Genomic DNA, 21614 nt, shown 5'->3' on the forward strand with positions numbered 1-21614 from the left:
GAACTGAGAATGTAAAAATCTCTGTTTCCTCAGCATTTTCTGAATTTTGTTATCAAACCACAGTGGGTGTTTTCTGTTCTTAGTCCACTAACGTGAAGCATACTTCTCCAGAGCATTATTTACAATCAGTTGAAACACTGCCCATAACTCCTCTACATCCATCATATTTGAACTAAATGATGTCCATCCATTGTTCAAGTAGGATACTAACAACTGCATATCTGCCCTTTCTGTCATATAAACTCACCTAGCTTTCTTCATGGATTTATCAACTTTACTAACCACTGTCACTATGAAGACATCGCCATAATCACTATTCTGTCATTGTCGATAAAATCATGGCTGTTTGCAGCTAAAAGATCAAATATATTTCCACTGCTGCTGAAGAAGCTGCTCAAGAAAGTTTTCAGAAAATGTGTACAGAAGCACTTCACAGTACTGTCTGTCTGTAGGACCTGCAGTGAATCCATAGACATCCCAGTCCGTACTGCATAGGTTAAAGTTGCCTGTAACTAATGTTATATCATCAAGGCATTTCCAGGCTAGTTAGCTATTTGTAAGTGTTCCCATAAGTTTAACTTAATTCCATATTCATTACTTAAAAGTATGTAATGCTTGAACATGGGCTTCTTTATTATGTCCTTTCACATTATTTTGCTACTTCTGAGTTCTATGTGAAATTTTTATTACAGCAGATTATTGGCATGAAATGTATGTTTTCAGCACTGGGTGACATGGAGGTAACTAAATCTCTCCACACTATCCCTCACCAATTTAAAGTGCATATGCTCTATCCCCTCTACCTGCAAACCAAGGGAGGTGAGTTTGCTAAAATATTTGCAGACTGTATGTCTTATTTTAAAATGTATTAATTGCACAACCAAAGTTGAGCCCTGGCACTGTAGGTGGTGGGGGGAGCAGAATCAACTAAAGTCGAAAGACAGTGTATGACTTTGATCCGATATTCACATGTTTTGGATGTCTGCCAAACTTTGTCTGATATAGGTGCTGACCAATAGTGGTATTATTGTTGTCAATCTGTGTTGCCTTCTGTGTGTTGAGTTTTATGTTGTGGGTACATATTGTTTTTAAAATTGTTTCATTATGAGTGATGCTTGTCCTTCTGAGGAGTTATTAACTTCTTCTACTCCTAAATCAAAGGGAGTAAAATGTTGCGTAGCCAAGCATGTAAAATAGTGCTTAATGTCATAAAGTGCCGCAAAGAAGTAAAAAAGCAGAAGAAATTGTTCTACCTGCTTTCACAGGTGGGAAAGAGAGCTGCTAAAGACACAGGACAAAGTGTATTGAGTATGAAGAGAATGGTAAAATTTACAAAAACTAATCCTGGTGAGTCTCCAAGAATGCCAAAACAGAAAAAGGCTAGTTTAATTTAGTAGTCTGCAGTTCCAATGTCCCTCAGTAGAAACCTCTATTGAATATTAATTTTTCTTTTCATGTGACATTGATAACACTTCAATGACTTTGTGTAAGTACTGTATTGTATTTCGATATAGTGAATGTGCAATGTGATCAAACTTTTGAAGAGGTGTTCCTTTCTTTCCTTAATAGGAGGTGTAGTAACATTCAAGAGGAACTGGATGAATTTGACGAGCATGTCATTCATGACATGATAAGAGACTTTTATACTACGCAGAAAGTTGTTCCCAGCATAATGAAACTGTTGCCAGTTCTGAGAGCCAAGATAGGACAGAAATGGTGTGGTACTTCACTTAGAACAATTTTGAAGTCAGTGCGCTTCACATGGAAAATGTCTCAAAACAAGAGGACATTGTTACTCGAACGTGAGGACATTATGGAATGGAGATCTCATTTCCTTGTAGAGATGAAAGCTGTTAGCGAGGCAGAAAGCGAAATTTACTACCTAGATGAATCTTGGCTCAATAACAATCTTACCTGTGGCAAATTTTGGCAAGGCGAAGATGTGGTTGGTGTGACAGCTTGGGGAAGAGCTTCTAAGAGATGAATAGTAGCATCTGTTGGTTCTAAGAACTGTTTCATGAGGGCAGCTGAGCTCAAGTTCTTTGCCAAAACCAGCCAAGGAGATTACCATGGGCAGATGAACTCTTAATAACCGTGAAAAGTGGTTTGAAGAAATGGTTTTACCCAATCTTCCCCCTAACTCAGTTATTTTGTTAGACAATGTGCCCTACCACAGTAGGCAGCTGGACAAACCTCATCAATACTATGTTTCCAAGGCAGAAATGCTCGAGGGGCTGAGAAAAAATAACATCAAATGTGACGCGAGGAGGCTCTCTGCTTGTTAATTCGGCTACATAAGCCTGCGTATAAGTGCTATGCTGTCGACACATTGGCTGCAAGCAAAGGTCACAGAGTGACATGCTTGCCACCCTATAACTGTGACCTAAATGCAATTGAACTTGTGTGGGTGAAAGTAAAGAGAGTGTTTAGGGAACAAAATGTCACTGGAGACAGTCACTGAGGATGACTGGGCAGGCTACTGTTGTTAGGTGGAGCATTTGGAGAAGGAGTACTGGACAAACGATGGTACTAAGGAAGTTGCCATTGATAACATCAATTTTATTGTTGATACAGGTGACTCCAGTGAATCGTCAGAATCCAGTTCAGATAGAGCTGAAGATGTTAGTGGGGTGTCTGACCTTGAATGTCTCTGAACAGAGTTCATATTGTTTCTTCTTCATTGTTTCATTTTCATACTGTATATTGTGTATATGAGAATATAAGTAAAAATCAATAGTGAACTTCTACTCCATTTATCACATCTGCCTAAATAGCTTCATACACAGATTTTGTAGCTACTGAATTATGCAAATTGTAGCAGTGACTATGTTAATAAGCACGCTGTTCAATAAGTTAAGACTTCTTCAACCATAATCACTGAAGGAATACATATAACACTGATGCTATCGCTAACTCTCTCACGTATGCTACCATAAACAAACAGACGACGCACTAATATTGCACTGCTTTCTGCTAGCATGCTCAGGTTAGGTTGGCGGCAAGAGAAAGCTGTCACTGACGGTCGAATGCATTCGATTTGTATCGAATCAGCTCGCCGGGTGTCAAGTTTGTTTGTGCAATTAATACCAATGATCTGATATTTTTATTAGTTTTTAGGAATACTGAGGCCAACAGATTAAAATAAAAATGTCCTGTTGTTAAGCACTGCTGTCCCATATATGGTAAAAGGCAGGAAAGTAATTACAATATATCATTCCAACACAAAGCACATTACATTTTTAGCTCATGTACCACACCACATAACTGAAACAGTATGTCTAAAACATGAAAATGTGAATACATTGATATGCACCACAAAGGAAGTAAGTACATGGACAAAATACAAAGGTCTGATACTTCAGACATAATTAATTAATCACATGCCTTTTCTCGTACTGGAGGTATTCTTGTAAGCACCTGCCCACATTGTTGCATTTAGAAATACATGGCCAGTTTTACTTTTGCCACTGCATCCTCTGAATATTGTAAACAAATGGGGTTCCTGTATATATGCTGGTATCTTCTACAGTGATATGTTTGATGAAGTTACATAAATAAGCGATCATAAATTCCTACAAATTTATTGAAGTTAACATCTGTTTGCTTCATTCTATGTAAAACCTTATTGAATTTTTTTTTTTTTTTTTTTTTTTTGTAGACTCTTTTGAAGCCACTTTTGCAGCTTCATTAAAGATGTGCAAGTGGCATTCAAGAAAACAGATTTGAAGCAAGACCTGATTTACATTAAATCAAATCTTGTGAATTTCCCTGCAGCAGTAATTAAACTGAAAGCCACAGAAATAAAACTGGTGGAATCTTTGGCAGTTACTGAAGAGATTGAAAGCTTTGCAATCATCCTGTGGTGAAGAGACAGTTGCAGCAAAAGTTAAGCTGAATGAAGTTATCAGATGAATTCCTGATTTTGACTTTTTTTAAGACACCAAACAAATTTGTGGCAAAACTGCGAAAGATTTTTCAACTTGATCTAATTTTGCCCAAAATTTCTTCACCTGTCACTTCTTGTGATGTAGTATCATTTTCTGTGTACAAAAATGGGAACATGTGAGCCTATTGAAGAAAATATGGAGAAACTGGTTGTTGAGTACTGCTTTAAAAGGAAATAGCAACAACTACATAAATGCATTTTGAAGCTATACATTTTTATTGTTTTGCTGGTTCATCATGCATGTTCAGTGAGATGACAGCTCTCTATGCTACTCTATCCTGAGTGAGCCTCTTCATCTTTGAGTTACTACTGCAATCTACATCCTTCTGAACCTGGTTACTGTACTCATCTCTTAGTCCCCTTCTACAATTTTTACCCTCCACATTTCCTTCCAATGCTAAATTGGTGATCCCCTGATGCCTCAGAACGTGTCCCACAATCTGATCCCTTCTCCTAATCAAGTTCTGTCACAAATTCCCCTTCTCCTGTGTCAAGAGGCACCAGTAGCATTTGTGAGGTGATAGGATGCTTCAAAATCATGGCATTAAATGGTTCTTCGTGGAAAAAAAAAAGAAAAAAAATTTTGCTCCCCCAATAACCTCATTTACTACGTTAAGTGTTTCATTTCCTAATCTAATTCCCTCAACAACACCTGATTTAATTCGATTACATTCGATTATCCTCATTTTGCTTTTGTTGTGTTCATCTTATATCCTCCTTTCAAGACACTGTCCATTCCATTCAGCTGCTCTTACAGGTCCTTTGCTGTTTCTGACAGAATTACAATGTTGTTGACAAACCTCAAAATTTTTAAATCTTCTCCTTGGATTTTAATTCCTGCTCCAAACTTTTTTTTTTGTTTCCTTTACTTGTTCACTCAATATACAGATTGAATAACAGTGGGGATAGGCTGGCTCATTCCCTTCTCAATCACTGCTTCCCTTTTATGCCCCTCGACTCTTATAACTACCATCTGGTTTCTGTACAAATCGTAAATAGCCTTTTGTTCCCTGTATTTTACCCCCACGGCCTTCAGAATTTGAAAGAAAGTATTCCAGTCAACATTGTCAAGAGCTTTTTCTAAGTCTACAAATCCTAGAGACATAGGTTTGCCTTTCCTTAACCTATCGTCTAAGATAACTCATAGGGTCAGTATTGCCTCACATGTTCCAACATTTCTACGGAATCCAAACTGATCTTCCCTGAGGTCAGCTTCTACCAGTTTTTCCATTCATTTGTAAAGAATGCATGTTAGTATTTTGCAAGCATGATGCATTAAACTGATAGTTCAATAATTTTTACACCTGTCGACACCTGCTTTCTTTGGGATTGGAATTATTATATTCTTCTTGAAGTCTGAAGGTATTTCACCTGTCTCATACAACTTGCCCACCAGATGCAAGAGTGATCGAAGCAGAAGAAATGAATTAAAATTTGTGCTGCTGCCGGGACTCAAACGTGGGTCTTCTTGGTTGCTAGGCAGAAATGATAACCAATATGCCACCACAGTACAATGGTCAACATTGCTGCATGAACTATCCAAGTTGAATGCCCTCCCCAATACAAACTTCAATTCATATATTTTGCTTATTTTCCCTTACATTATAAGCTGGAAGAGTTTTGTCATGGCTGGCTCTCCCAAGGCTATCAGTAGTTCTAATGGAATTTTGTCTACTCCTGGGGCTCTGTTTCGATTTAGGTCTTTCAGTGCTCTGTCAAATTCTTCATGCAGTATCATATCTTCCATTTCATCTTCATCTACATCCTCCTCCATTTCCATTATATTGCCCCCAAGTACATTGCCCATGTACAGACCCTCTATATATTCCTTCCATTCCCTGCTTTCCCTTCTTTGCTTACAAGTGGTTTTCCATTTGAGCTTTTGTTATTCATACAGGTTCCTTTTCTCCAAAGGCCTCTTCAATTTTCCTGTAGGCACTATCTATTTTACCCCTAGTGATATATGCTTCTACATCCTTACATTTGTCCTATAGCCATCTCTGCTTAGCCATTTTGCACATCCTGTCAGTCTAATTTTTGAGATATTTGTATTTCTTTTCACCTGCTTCATTTACTGCATTTTTATATTTTTTCTTTCATCATAAATATTACATTTTCAAAATACACAGGAAATAATCATCAGTTGGTATGGATCTGAGAGCACACTTTAGTTAGAATAAAACTTCCATTTCTATACTTAGTGTATAGGTTATTTCAAAATTGTGCCTTTAAGTTTTGTCAGTGCAACATCTGAAGAAGGTGACTGTAAATGGACTGAGAGGAATAGTTTTTGACAATGTGTTTCTTCTTTTTTCTTTTATTTTTTTTTCTGAGAGAAGCATGCTAACACATGCAAAGATTTAAAATAATAATTTAGTAGGATTTATTGAGCAACTGCTGAAATTCACAGAGAATGGAAAAGAGCATTATAAACGGACTTCTCAGAACGATATTCCTTGTTTGGTTACAGTCCATTGCTGCTTATCTATTATTTTGAGCTGTACAACAAAAATATTTATAAATCTTTGCGTACCTGGATGAGCGGTCAAGGCTGAAAATTGAACATGGTGAATGGTACAACCACTGGACAGAGACCAATGGTGATGTGCCACCAGGTGTCTGTGCAATCCCTTTTTCTGAATTCCGCCAGAAGAGTTTCATACTGCCATCACTGCAGCCAACCTAAAACAAAAAAAGAAGAAACAGAATTAAAATTAAGATATAACTGAAGAGATAAGACTAAAACTTTATTATCAATTACATAAAATATAAGTGGATATCACAGGAAATACACAACATTGTAAAATGCAAATATTTTTACATCGTTTGCCATACTACTCGTGGATGATATGTCGTTGAAATTTTATGACAAAATGAAATGCAGTATAAATTCTTCAAATGTAGTGCCCAATGGGCAGATTAAAAGTGTCATGCACAGTTCAGTAAAAAGTCAAAACAGCATTCAATGAATTTAAAAGTGAAGACGTTAACATTAAGAATGCATGAGGAAATTCAATTGAGGAGGGAGTGTATATGTGGAAATACAGCACTGAAGGCCTCTATGAGGTGTGTGGTGGGATGGGGTGGATTGTCTGATGATGTAATAGAAGAAATGGGTGCCAATATGGAAGACATAGGGGATCCAGTATTACAGAATTTAACAGAGCTTTGGAAGACTTGTAATCAAATAAGATGAAAAAATGGTCCAAATGGCTCAGTATACACTGGATATACACCACAGTGATAGACCTAGGATCTCCTATGGGGCTGTAGTGGGGTGGAAGAAGATAGAACAGCAGATTGCAGCTAAGGAGCTTGCTAAGGTGCAGAGACTGGCCTGCTTAGCCATAACAGGCGGAATTAGCAGCACACCAACTGCTGGGATGGAAGCCATGCCGGACATGCCTCCTCTACACTTTTGGGTCAAGATGGGAGGCAGCAGCTGGTGCCTACAGACTCAAAACTGGTAAAAACTGAATCTCACTGGGATATCCAGAATCACACACTAAAACAGTGAGTGAGGTAAATATAGGAATGGCTGGGGAAATGCCGGCCAACTATATAAAAACTCCTAACTGCTTAAACAAGCATCACAATACAATAACTGGAAGCAGAGAGCAGTGGGAAAAAACAGTTCGACATTCACTGATGTGTTTGAAATCAGACCAAGGCCCTGGGGCATGTGTGTAAGGGGTTCAGCCAAGACTGGAGGGCATTATCTCTCTACGAAAATTGGCCTCAGTATTCCAAGCTGAAATTACTGCAATCAGGGCATATGTGTAGGTGCTACAAGGACCGTAGCATCTACATCTATTCAGATGGCCTGGCAGCCCTGAAATCATTTGCAGCTCCTGCAGCAAGATCTAAAATTGTTGCAGAATGCCACAGGGCGCTGGTGAAGCTAGGGGGAAGCAATAGGCTAAACCTAGTGTGGGTCACTGACCGCTCAAGGATTGGTGACAATGAACAAGCTGACAGATTGGCCAGTATGGGGGTAAAGACTCCATTCATTGGACCGGAACCTGTCTTGGCAATCACCAAGGCTTAGATCAAACTAGAACTATGGAACTGGCTTAGAAAACAGCATGTAGAATACTGGACCAAGGTCTATAAACAAGAAAATGGTAAGGTAATGAAGCCTAGGCCATGTTTTAAAAGAAGCTCTGTAATCCTGGGATTGAACAGGAAAGGCATTAAACTCATGACTGGACTGATGACCAGCCATGGGAATTTCAAAAAACACCTACATACAATGGGTATAACAGATGAAGACCCTAAGTGTAGGATCTGTGATGAGAGTGAAGAAACTGCATCACACCTGATCTTCAAATGCACAGCATTGCAGAGCAAGAGATACAAAAGTTTTGGGACCACTACACCTGAAGAAATTGTGTCTAACAAAAAAATGGTAAAGGGACTCCTTTCACTATTTAGGGGCATTGGTTGGATTTACAAGATACACAGGGAGTGATACAGCATAGTTAACTCGGTTTCGGTGTGGGCAGTGGTGGGTTAGACCAAAACTATTTTAGCTTCCCTCTCAAAATCAATAAATCAATTAAAGTACTTCACATCCATAGGCAAATGGTCAACCAGAGATGGTCCACCAAACAATTGCAAATGATGTTAAGCTATTATGTTAACTTGCAAGACAATAATTGGGATCCTCTACATGTATACATCTTGAGAGCAAATAATTCAAAAATTCTTGAGAACACAGGGTTTTCCATGTACATGGTTGTTTTATCCAGAGGATCCTTTCCCCTTTTGAGTTTTGTAATCCTCCCACAGGAAGCAACATTTTGTCAGTGAAAATTTTCTCTGGAAAGATTAAAACTATTTGGCAATAGGTGGGAAAGATGAACACCAAAACTTTGAACAATAAGACATAATCCATAACAAGAAAAAAGTGTTAGCAAAGTAACATGCAGGTCAATGGTTTGTGATGATCAAACCATATACACTGAAATGAAAAACTAAGAAGTCTGTGACAGGGACCCTTTCGCCTGATAGAAATGACGTCGCCTGTTAACATTAAGCCACAACTATCAGCTTACCCTGCGACAGTTCACTTCGTGAAAAAGTTGTCGGATTCTTTCCTCCTGTTGTATTTTTCTAATCTCAAAAAGGACCAAACATTTTTTCACCAAATTTCAGCTTATTTTCAACATGCTTACCTAGTAATATGTAGTACCTACTTGGAAATAAGTTTTTATGGTTCATATCCTTATTTAAAGTGTTCTGATTCCATTCCTGTAATTAATTTTCATTAGAGCACAGTCAATTAACAGTAATTGTTATCTGAAGTTAGTACAATAGTTCGTCCCATACAAAACCATAGTGAGTTAACCTGTATATTTGAGGAAAGAGACCTACAACATTTGAAAGTTAAGCATTCACATTTTCCCATAAAGTATTTTAAATTTCCACAAACTAATTATCTTCCACAATAATTAAAATTTAGTTTATGAACTGGTACTGTTTTCCATGGGTGATTTTGATTACTTACTTTTGTTACTTTAATTTTCATGTACAGTTTGACATACAACATTAATAATTTTATGTAATTTACACTGATTTGCAATATGGCATCTATTCATGTAAATGAGGGGAATCACAATGCAGAAGAAAAATAGTGTCAAGGTATTTTTATAAATTTATTTCCAGCCACATTTTCTGTAATTCAAAATTCTATTGGTTCTTGTACATAATCAAAAACAATGAATTCCAACCTAGTCATTTTACAAAGCATTAAGTACTTTTCAGAATAACAGTTTGTTTTTATGCCCATCTAAAAGTAGTTGGGCATCATCCAGAAAAGTCAGCTCATGGTTTGAAAGGGAACAGTTTACATCTATGTTGGAGGCACACTCATTTGAATCGAATAACAATTATGTATATTCTGTATGCAGAATATGCCTTCCATTCACTGTGTAAAGCACTTGCCCACGAAAAGCAAAGGACCTGAGTTCGAGTCTGTCTGGCACACAGTTTTAATCTTCCAGGAAGTTTCATATCAGCGCACACTCTGCCGCAGAGTGAAAATCTCATTCTGGAAACATCCCCCAAGGCTGTGGCTAAGCCATGTCTCCACAATACCCTTTCTTCCAGGAGTGCTAGTTCTGCAAGGTTCACAGAAGAGCTTCTGTGAAGTTTGGAAGGTAGGAGATGAGGTACTGGCAGAAATGAAGCTGTGAGGATGGATTATGAGTTGTGCTCAGTTGGTAGAGCACTTGCCCGCAAAAGGCAAAGGTCTCGAGTTTGAGTCTCAGTCTGGCACACAGTTTTAATCTGTCAGGAAGTTTCACTAAGTAACTGAAGTCTATTACCTAGTCACTAAGGCTCCTCAAGGCAGCTGAAGAAAATAAGATGTGTGGTGTTATTAAGGAATGTTGGGTACAAAATGTGGTCAGAGAAGCTAGGCAATCAAAGACCATGAGATATGCTTATCAGAAAGAGGGATATGTTAGTGGAACATTTGATGTGACATCCAGGAATATTAAATTAGTGCTGAAAAGGCACTAGAAGGGAAAAATTATAAGCATAGGGACAAACAGGGAGTATAGTATGTAAAACACATTGTAGTGCACACCAGGTGTAGCAGTGATGTAGAGACAAAACTAGTAATGTACCAAAAAGGAAACAAGTGTCCAGTGAAAGTATATTACCATTTAGAGATGTGGAAAGAGTCACAATTGCTGCTGAAATTCTTGAGGAACTACTAAAGGAACTCTTACATGCAATTTTATCCTCCAATTTCTTAAAATAAATAAATCTGATCATTTCACTTACTCGAGAATTTTTAGAGGTTAAAGTGCATAACAGTGCTAGCTAACAGTGGAAAAAAAGTTTAGTTTTCATTTGTCACTGACACACAGTATTGGTGACAATGAATGATGTATCAACATGCTAACACACAAAATACATACCAAAAAGAATGGTTCTCCAAAAGGACAAACATCAATGCATGTGGCAAGACTGCAAAAATCTGGGAAAACAAAGAAAAGAATCATAACTCATTACAGTGAACTGTATAATAATTCTTAAAAATACATTTGTTTTACTAAGATATGAGACTGTATGTCATCTAAGGTCATAGTTTTGGACATTAACAGCTTGTCATGATCTTGGTCCCATTGACCTCCACGTTGTATCTGCATGTCAATGATGTATCACCATTACTTCATCCAAGTGTATCCTTGCTGTTTTTCTAATTACAGTTGAAGGAAAGAAGTGAAGAGGAAACATTTAGAAGATTATGGAAGGCTTCTGCTTCATCACTACATTAAGGAAACTGAATAAGGCAGGGAGAAACCAAGCTGTATAAAGTCTGCTGTTTATTGAGGATTTTCTTAATCTCAGTACAGAGAAATTAAATCACACGAATCCTTGAAATGTTGCATATTAAATCTTCTTAACTGGTTTTGCCTACAGTGTATCATACCTGTAGTTCTCCAATAACAAACTTCTAGACTGACCATACATATAAACTTAAAAATAGTTGTAAGAACTTTCCATGAACCACTAAATAAACATGTTAAATAACAAAGTAAAAATTGAAAATTATATTTGGAAGGCAAGTTAAACACATGTAAACTCTAAGATTTTCCCAGCATATAGATTCTTTGATTATTTCATGGGATTCTGGCTGGTTAATATTGCTGAAAACTTAAGATATTTTGCCTGTCAAGACAAGTACATTATGCTTATTGAAAGACTGGGAAATCATAAGAGCATCTAAGAGTTTAACAAAGAACAGAATAGTGATTCTCCAATTAATTGGAAAGATATTAGCTTTCCATTTAAGAAGGAAAAGAATAGGAAAAATTTTACAGATACAGAAAACAAATAATTCAAAGAAAATGACAATTACTTGCTTGTATACAATAATTTTAGCTTCAACACTGTGGCTGTTTACCTCTGCTCTGAAATAGATCTCTGGGCTTTATATCTCACTATTCTAAGGCAAAAGTTATTTATTACACTGCAATAAGTTTCCTGCAACATGAAACCTAAGTCAATAAGTCCACAATAAAATAAAATAATTATCCTCAAACATTTCAGTATTTTGCAAAACTAATTTACTGTGCATGTATAATACGTTAAACTGAATACAGGCCAGTTGGTGTATCATAAAACAAGAGAGGTGATACTGATAATCGTAGTAGAAACCACAACACTGGTTAGTTCGTTTGACTGAATCAGGATACCAGTCTGAAGGCGCTGAAGAGTAACTTCCCTTCAGCAATATCAAACACACACTTGCATAACAGTAAGAGAAGTCTGCTTTGATATCCAGTAGAGTCCGTAAATATAGTGGCCCACCTATGGAAACATCAGTTAGATCAGAACACAACTTTGTTGCCTTATAGAGAATGAGAAAGAGCCTGTGGTCATACAGGCTTAAATCAGCTGGCTAGCTGGTGTCATCTAATTGGTCAGCTGAAGATGCTGTGTTTTCCTTGTCGGTAGTACCCTCGTTGGATGTAGACGTAATGACTATTGTTGATAGTTCCACAGCTTCAATCAATACATCCAGCAGGGATACAAGACTGGGTCTCCTACATTCCTTTGTGCAATATAGACTGTATTTTTATGACTTTCCTTTTTCATCTGTAACTTCTGAAAAGTGAACCTCACTTTATGAAAAGTCAGAATTCTTTGTCTTTATTCTTTCGTGTCTCAGATAAGAAAACTCTGAATGAACAAAGTGTGTGGATTTTTTTTTCACCTACAGAAGTAGGGAGAAAGTGCACATTAAAATCCAACTCAAACAACAGAGGAACTGAGTTAATTCTATCTCTGTACACTGAAGTTCCGTTCACTCATGTCTCAGGAGACAGTAAATAGAAACATTAAATCCATTTAAATAGTAGCCATTTCAAACAGACTTCCTACATTCTATTACTAACTAGTGGTAAATGAACCCTTATTTTTGAATGGTATGTTACAAGAAAAGCACTCAGAAAATCACCAATACATACCATTTGAAGTGAGATACATCTTTGGCCGGGGTTTCATGCCAGATCTCAGGCAGTGAATAATACGCCCAGCTGTTGTTCCAACATATAAATGGTCCTTGTCATCAATTCCTAAAGAAAGGTATTCTGCGTCCTTGAGCACAGTGCTGTAACATTTTAATTTGTACCATGATAAAAATTGTGCATTTCAATAAAAAATAAGCAATTCATTGAGCAAGCTGCAGTTGAGGAAAATGAAGTATAGTGCATACACTTTTTCTTGAGCACCCTGCACCTTGTTCTGATGCAATAGGAGTCAGAAGACTAGGACTCCTAGCGTTCTGTCTCCAGCTGCTGCCACCGTTAGTGTTCAACTAATTTTGTGTGTGCTAACATTGTAGTATACTATTTGCAAATCCTTAGCAACTAATGTTTCCTATCAACAGTGAAACCAGAAAAACTGTTAAAAACATTGCAGGCTACTACAACGAAAAAAAGATAGAAAGAAAGACTGTTTCACCCATAACTCAGTTGGTGGAACATGCTACCATTTATACTGGGATAAATTTAAGCAACACAAGGAGGATAAATTATCCTGGCAATTCCACTTGAATTCTTAGCATGAAGAGATTAGTTTCAATTCTTAGCATGAAGATTTAGCTTCAATTCTTCAGTTCAATAAGTCCTCAAAATAACAGCTTATTTGGCCTGAATTACTTGAAAATATGGCATATGGAGAGGTTCTTGGTGCAATATAAATAATTCAAGGAATAAAAATAAGAACACTCTGAACAGTTGAGCCACTGAGTTGTTGGTATGCACATAAACAAGACTAAGAATACAAACACACACACACACACACACACACACATACACACACACACACACACACAAACACACACACAAACACACACACACACACACACACAGCAACATTGTCTTGGTTAACTGCAGTCAACTCTCAATAATTCATAGTTCAAAAGAGCTCACAAAAAGTTTGAATAACTGAGAGTATGGTTTAACAAAGGGTTGACTGATTAAGGAGCAATTAAGAAAAAAATCAAAGGAAAGGTATCCCCTCCAAAAACAATGTTAAAAATATTAATGGAGTTTCAATAATGTTCACGTACCTTTGCAAAGCAGCAACTAGAACTCAAAAGATAATTTAATTTTTACCAGTTTTATTTATTTTAACAATTCAGATGAAAGACACATACAAATTTCTGAAAATATGTAAGAAAATTTTGGTTTAATTTTGTAAAGAAATCAGTAATATTTATCTGATTCAGTCATGATCAAGTGCATTTCCTGTAGTGATCAAAGCAGAAAATATATCATTGTCTACTTCCATTCTAAAAAGGTACATGCACAATGTTTAAGATGATGACTTTGCCTCTTTTACAGTCACAGATGGAGTCAGTTTTGCTTCTTCTTCTTCTGCATTGTTGTCTTCATTTTTGTCATCTGGAATAGCCCAAATTCAATGTCAGGCTGGGTATTTCACGCTTTCAAATGATACTCAAACTGTATGAAATCATCAGATGTTACATTCTTTCCTACATTTGGAAGAAGGCTCCAGGTATAGTTAAAACCTGCATACATTCTTCTGCTCTCCTGCTTGCAACTAATTTTATGGCCCCTTGATGAATCTGCATTTCTTGAAATAGTTTGAAATAATAATTGGTGTAACATTTTTCCATGCTTTATCAGCTGTGTTTGTCACTTCCACACTGTATGTTGGGCTTGTAACCATCCTCAAAAGCTATAAAACACCATTATCACTGCTACTTCTTTGTGATTTAGAACACTGAATTATTCCCTAGTCAGGCAGTTGTATTTTCCAAGCGGTGGCCACAATGAAAAATGTTCCAGAGGCAATGAGTAGTAACTTCACAATTGTCGAGAAAAAGAAGAAATTTATGCTTTCATTTTTTCATCTCTTTGTCCAGGCTCAACAGCCACCCATTAAACAGTTCTGATGTCATCCACACCTCTCTGTTGGGATAGAAGGCACTGATTCCCTTGAAACATATAGGACTGGCAACTTTTGGTGTCAAAATAGGTTTTAGTGTCTGAGGTCTGTAAATGTTCATTCCCCCCTGGCTTTTTGTCTTTAAAAGTGAATGTGCAGCTGTGAGGATATTTGAATGAAACTGCCAATCACAAATTTTAAAATATGCTATATCTTTTTCTTTTTAAGTTAATGAGCCACCCCTCAATATAGGTAAATCCTTCAATGCTGAGGCTAACAGCTAATGATTTAACCTTTCCTTTAAGTGAAGAACCTCTGAAAGGTATGTTTGTCCTTTACATTGACTAAGTAGTTTCAAAAACCTTTCTTCAGGATGCTTTCTCCCATCTTATGATATGTTTTGTTCAATCTGATCCTTCTGCTTCAGGATAGTTGACACCGTGGATGGTACAATCCTGATAGTTTTCACTACACCTGACTTTTTCATCCCTCATTCCATGGCCTCCATACTCTGCTTCTTTCCTACAAGAGTCAAACATCTCTTAAGTCATGTTTACAACTAATTTATGTACTGTAGTACATTCAATGTTGTTGAATAACCAAAGAAATTAGTGAATGGTGATAAAAGTGTGGAAAAATTCAAAATACGATGTTCTGGATAGCTATTAACTTCGAATTTCTAAGTGTTCACAGGCGGCCTGTCACGACAATCACCTTGATTTATTGAGTGTGCCAAAAGGCATAAAACTTATTTGATCTATCAAGGTCTTTTTGAGTGACAACTATTTCATTTTATCAACAAACATGATTTATTGAGGCTCAAATAAGCAAGAGTCAACTATACATTGTGGCAGCACTGCAGCTCAACTGGGGTGATGATTTGTGTCGTGCAACAGAACCTTCAATCTGGTAGCCACATCCACCTCTAGCCCTACCCTATGATTTTAACTTCACTTATGATGCACTCAAATCCTTATGTCCACTGTCTCCCTCTTCCTCTGTTCTATCTATCCTTCACAATCCACTCTGCCACATTACTCTGCACTGCACACAATCTTCTCTGCCTGTGCTCATAATGGACTTTCCAGTGATTTATTCCTATCCTGTGCCCACACTGTCTCTCCCTCTCAACTAGCAGTTACCCTTTGTCAACCCTCCCTCCCACTCCCTACATCCTTTTGTCCTCACCCACTCCATCCGACACAACCCCTCCCCCAGTCGAGCTACAATGTTGTGTCAATGTAAGTAGTTGGGACAATGTTGCCATACAGGTGCATGTGAGTGTATGAATGTGTGTGTATGTGTACTTTATATGTCTGAAAATAGATTGGTCCAAAGCTAGCAGTGTTCTCAGTCTTGTTTATGTGCCTGTCTACAGCTCAGCACCTCAACTATTTTGTGATTTGTTATCTTCACTCCTTAAATTATTTCCTTTACAGTATTTATTCTATTACTGGCTAATTACTTACTATATAACCAAAGCTGTAAATTGCTAGAAATCATAGTTGTCCTCTATTCCAGGATTTCCCAAACTGTGTTCTGCAGAAAACTGGTATTCCGCAGGACATGAATTAGTGCACCATAAAAAACTTAATAACATGGCAGTTTTTTCTGAGCTTTTGACAAGACTAATTATTTTTTAAAAAATATTGTGGTTTCTGTGTTACTAGTTATGAGTTAAAATGGAATAAAATAAGTTTTTCTCATTTAAAAAAATTATTGACCTTTAAAATAAACAAGGTCTTCCATTAAAGCACCAGGCTTCTCAAAGTGTCCTGTCAGAAGAAAAGTTTGGGAACCCTGCTCTGTTCTCAAACATACAATTCACAGTAGCATGTGATCAAACTTTTCTACTTTTTTACCCTCTTTCACTTGCGATAAGAATTTATATGAAAATCACACTTAATTACATTGAAAAGAGTGTCACTGCAAGAATGAATGTATAAGGAATACAATCGAAAAGTTCTGTATAGTTCAAGAGAATGTGTCATTTCTGTTATATAATACACCACATAGGTTCACAAAACATCCTCATGTGACACTCAAATAAGGATAATTGCTTACAACATGGAAGCATTCCTGTGATGACAGTATAAGGAAAGAGGTTCTGCACTCCTTAATCTGAATGAGCAAATCTGCTGGGAATTCACAGTTGGTTTAGTCTACTTGATGCCACACAATCATGACCATAATGTAAAGTAACTGATATGCTAAAACTGAAAGGCATGTTAGACATCCCAGCATCACAGATAACATATAAGCTGAAAATGTAAAGAAGCTTTCAGTCAATTCTTTTTAGTCAGCCACTGCAGGAAAGTAGAAAGTCCTCAGCTAGAAGACACAACAGCTGAAAGACAAATACTAGTTGCTCAATGATGATATCAAATTTTCATTAATTACTACAGGCAAACCTGCCAGTAGTGATGATCAGACTGAGTAATCACATATGGATGTGGGTGATAGTGAAGGTGGAATGATTTCTTAGTCCTTGTTTTTAATGCCAGTCATAATACAAAGTGATAGCGACAACAGATGTTAAAAAAATTCACTAGACTTCAAGCCATTCTGACATAATATATTATGACTTTTTAATTTAATACTGCTTTTAAGAAATATTTTATTAATTTAATATTGCCTTTCAGAAATGATACATAATACGTAGCAATAAGTAGCATTATCAAAGATGTTAATATGTGAAGTGTTTTAAATTTCAGTCGTTCCTCATAGCAACAAAGTTAAAAAGTTGTCAATAAAATATTAATTAGCTTATTTGCCATTTTTCTTCATTTGTTTAATGGGACACATATGGAAGATTGTTGGAATGTCCAGTGCTATGTACTTTTAACACTCACTCGACAGTTTCTTCCATTGGTAATTTACAGTGCTACTATTTAATATTAGAAGCTCAAAAGTCATTATTGTGCTTGATATACAATAGTAATGATGGCTGAATGGTTATAGGTGAAGAGATCTCTGCAAAAAGAAAACATGGAACACTTGTAATGATTCACTTTAATTTTTTATGATTTTTTTGTGTATTTTGAAGTATTTACACCTCCATCACCAGGTGGTATCAATGAACTTTTTTTTTTATTTTTCCAAAGAATATCATATTAGTACTTTTACCCTTTGAATACATTTATCCATAGAAAGTTCTTATACTTGAACACACAGAAATGCAGCATTTTGGAATCTGGTTCTTAAAAAATGTTCTTAAGAAACATGAACAGTGATTCAATCTGTGTATATTTAAAATATTTATATCTGACATACATTACACTGATGACACAAGCCTCAAGAAAATGGAAATGATCGTATGGCATTGTTGGCCAGGAGTTCAGCCACCGTATTGAAAGTCCCTTTTAGTTGACACCACTTTGGCAACTTGCAGGTTGATGATGATGAAAATGATGATGAAGGCGATGAAGGCCACACAACACCCAGCCCCCACTGGGAATCGAACCCGGGCCCATGCGTGGTAGGTGGAAACACTACCACTATGCTAGGGAGGCGTACAAGCAACAAGAGGTAATACAAAAATAAAAATTTAATAAAAGCTAGCAACTGTTCAACAATGCACAAATTATTTATAAAAACATGTTTGGCTGAAGAAACTATAGTGTGTGATTATGAATCTGCTCTATCACACAATTGATTTTTAACTCATGACAGAATAGATGTTTCTCTACTCACAAAGAGGCCATCCTGACAGGTATGTTGATAACTGAGCTCAGTATAAGCCTGGTTCTACCCCAGTAGGCAAGACCTAGGTCCATTTGGGATGCCCTGGCAGGCAAGAATTCAGTCTGTGAATTCTGTATCACTGTCCATATGACAATCAAACCACCAGCATCTAGACTGCATATCTGCAACACATCATTAGAAGTGATATTTTAATCATACTAATAAACATTTGTGGTCTTGTTAATGATACGTAGTATGCGCAAGAGTTTTATTTAGCTCTATTAACATATAATGTAATATTTTTGTACTGAAAGAACAAAACATCTGTAATTTTAAACATAGTATAAGTGACACATGTTAAACAGTACTTATTTTATGCAACACTCAAATTACAGCATCCTCCATACATGCCAAAGAGTACAGTCTATGTCCTGACATTTTGAAATCCAATTATTTCTTAGGAGAGACTGAAAATATGCTGTGTGACTGTGGAATGGAAGATATCCAATTTAATAAAGGCTACCTCACAATTCAGTTATTCTAAGGCTACTGTAAATGGGACAAAAAAGTATACAATTGTTCCAACAGGATTTTTTTTTTTAATTGGGAATGTACCATAGATGTTTAACACAGACAAAAAGATGAAATGTTCATCACATTCAAATGAATGCTTATATAAGGAGATTGAAAATATGTGATTCCATCTCCAAAACACTGATGCTTCAAGAACACAGAATGACACTCTATAAATGCATGCATTGATATATCTCTAGATAGAACATCTTATTTCAGGCAATAAAGAAAAGATTCCATACAAAGTCACAGCTTCTGAGAATCTCAATCACAGAATAAATAACTCAAAGTAGAAACGACATATCCCCATTTCATACACATACTCACATGCTTTTCTTTTCTGCCACATAACAAGCTTCCTAGTGTGCAAAACAAGATGACATTATAGTGAGACAAATTGAATCACCATCTGATGCTTGAAAACAACTACCATCTGTTTCACAATCCATATAAAGGTATGTTCTAGATAAAATGGATGTTAAAGAACTGTTTGAGATGCATGAGACTGTGTGGCTTTGAGTCATTAATAAAGAACTGAAATCTGGATAAAATTTGTTGCAAATGACAACAGTTACTAATTATCCAGCAGCAAGGATGATGAAATGATCAGCCAGAGGATAATGCCTTGTAAAAGAGGGGTAGCCTGCCTGGAAGTTGCCATCCAGCTTACATGGACAGAGCACATTAAGAATGCCAAATCATGTTCAAATCATCTTCATACTAGAATGTCAAGTGCAAAGAATCAACATTCTAAATTTAGTGTCTATCATGATGGAATATTTGTGTAGGGTTAAATGACGATTGAGTCCCATGATATTTTACCACAATGTGTTTGACATTAAGACAAGATGGCCAAACTACAGATATCCTAGATATTGACTGTACAACATGACAATAACTTGGAGTATCCTTTCTTGATACTGCACAACCATCAAATTACCCTCAATCTGACATCTACATGTGATACAAGCCTAATACATAATGGACCCTCTTCCCTGCTGAACCTGCAGCTCTAAGAGGAGGAGATTACTGTTTAACGTCCCGTCGACAACTAGGTCATTAGAGACGGAGCACAAGCTCGGATTAGGGAAGGATGGGGAAGGAAATCGGCCGTGCCCTTTCTAAGGAACCATCCCGGCATTTGCCTGAAGCGATTTAGGGAAATTACGGAAAACCTAAATCAGGATGGCCGGACGCGGGATTGAACCGTCGTCCTCCCGAATGCGAGTCCAGTGTGCTAACCACTGCGCCACCTCGCTCGGTGCAGCTCTAAGATGTGGACTGGTACCTAGTCACCTTTAGACTTTTCTACAATAACCATCAAACATCAACAAATCTTGCACATGTCAATGAAGAACCATTGATGTAGGTTCTGTTCCAGGTGCTCCCTTGCCCACTTTTCACATGCCCCATGGTGCTGGGTTTTTCATTATAGATGTCTAGAGGTCAAATTGGTGTGTGGTGACAGTTGACAGGTGCCTAGAATGACACGGCTCTTCCAGCTGCCTCAAAAATATCCAGGTGCAGTTCTGTTGAATTCTCTTCACGGCACCTAAGAACCTTAATTTACAAGTAGCACTCATCAGCTACTGTTGCTGACTGCAGGTCACCAGAAAGCGGCAGATTTTTCAATGTTTGATGTTACATGGTAGGGGTTAAAAGTGAATCACATGGCTGTGATGTACGAGGTGTGTGAGAAATGTAATGCGACTGACAACACTGTGAGTGAACTGGCAACGCTGTGTTGTTCTACTTATGTATACTGGTGTGCTCATCCTTGATGCTCAATCCAAGTTTTAGCTTCATGCAGACATCACATGGTTTTTGAGTGTGCCGTCAGTAAAGTTGTGTGTTATGAAAATGGAACAGCAGAATATACAGCAAAGTTATACCATCAAGTTTTGTGGTAAACTTGGAGAACCAGCAAATGTGTCCTCTAAAAAGTTGAAACAGGGCTATGGGGAACATTACTTATCAAGAGCACAAGTTTTTCCCTGGCACACATCATTTTTGGAAGGCCGAGAACATGTTGAAGATGAACCTTACTCAGGGAGACCTTCAACTTAAAAACTGCCAAAAATGTTGAATATGTGCTTCCTCTTGTGAGATCAGACTGATGTTTAACAATAAGGATGACTGGTGACTTTGCACATGCAAAAAGTTTGTGCCAAAATCATGCTGACAAACCTCAAACCTCACAACTGAGCATGACAATCAAAGAAATGTGCAATGATCTTCTTCAGAGAACTATCAATGCCTATGAATGGCTGAGCTACATAAAGCAGGTGATGAATCCTGGATGTTTGTGTGTGATTGTGAGACAAAGCAACAAAGAGAGAGGTGGCATACTGAGGCCAAAAAAGCTTGAATGAGCAAATCAAAGAACAAAACAATGCTGATTTGGTTTCTTGGTGGTAGGGGTATCATGCATAAAGAATTTGCTTCTCCAGGACAACCTGCCAACTGAGTGTTTTACAAA

At 37.2% G+C, this 21614-nt stretch overlaps 1 protein-coding gene across 1 annotated transcript in view; it reads right to left on the reverse strand.

Moving 5' to 3' along the window:
* Positions 1-21614, reverse strand: part of LOC126337834 (cytoplasmic dynein 2 intermediate chain 1) — a 150594-nt gene that overhangs the window by 23089 nt on the left and 105891 nt on the right. Inside the window, exons 14-17 of the mRNA XM_050001502.1 lie at positions 18572-18744; positions 12931-13073; positions 10876-10934; positions 6480-6628 (exon numbers count right to left, since the gene is read on the reverse strand). Coding sequence (XP_049857459.1) covers positions 6480-6628; positions 10876-10934; positions 12931-13073; positions 18572-18744 — 524 coding nt within the window. The remainder of the gene's footprint in view (positions 1-6479; positions 6629-10875; positions 10935-12930; positions 13074-18571; positions 18745-21614) is intronic.

The sequence above is a fragment of the Schistocerca gregaria genome, chromosome 1 (genome assembly GCF_023897955.1).
Source record: "Schistocerca gregaria isolate iqSchGreg1 chromosome 1, iqSchGreg1.2, whole genome shotgun sequence".
Lineage (NCBI taxonomy): Eukaryota > Metazoa > Arthropoda > Insecta > Orthoptera > Acrididae > Schistocerca > Schistocerca gregaria.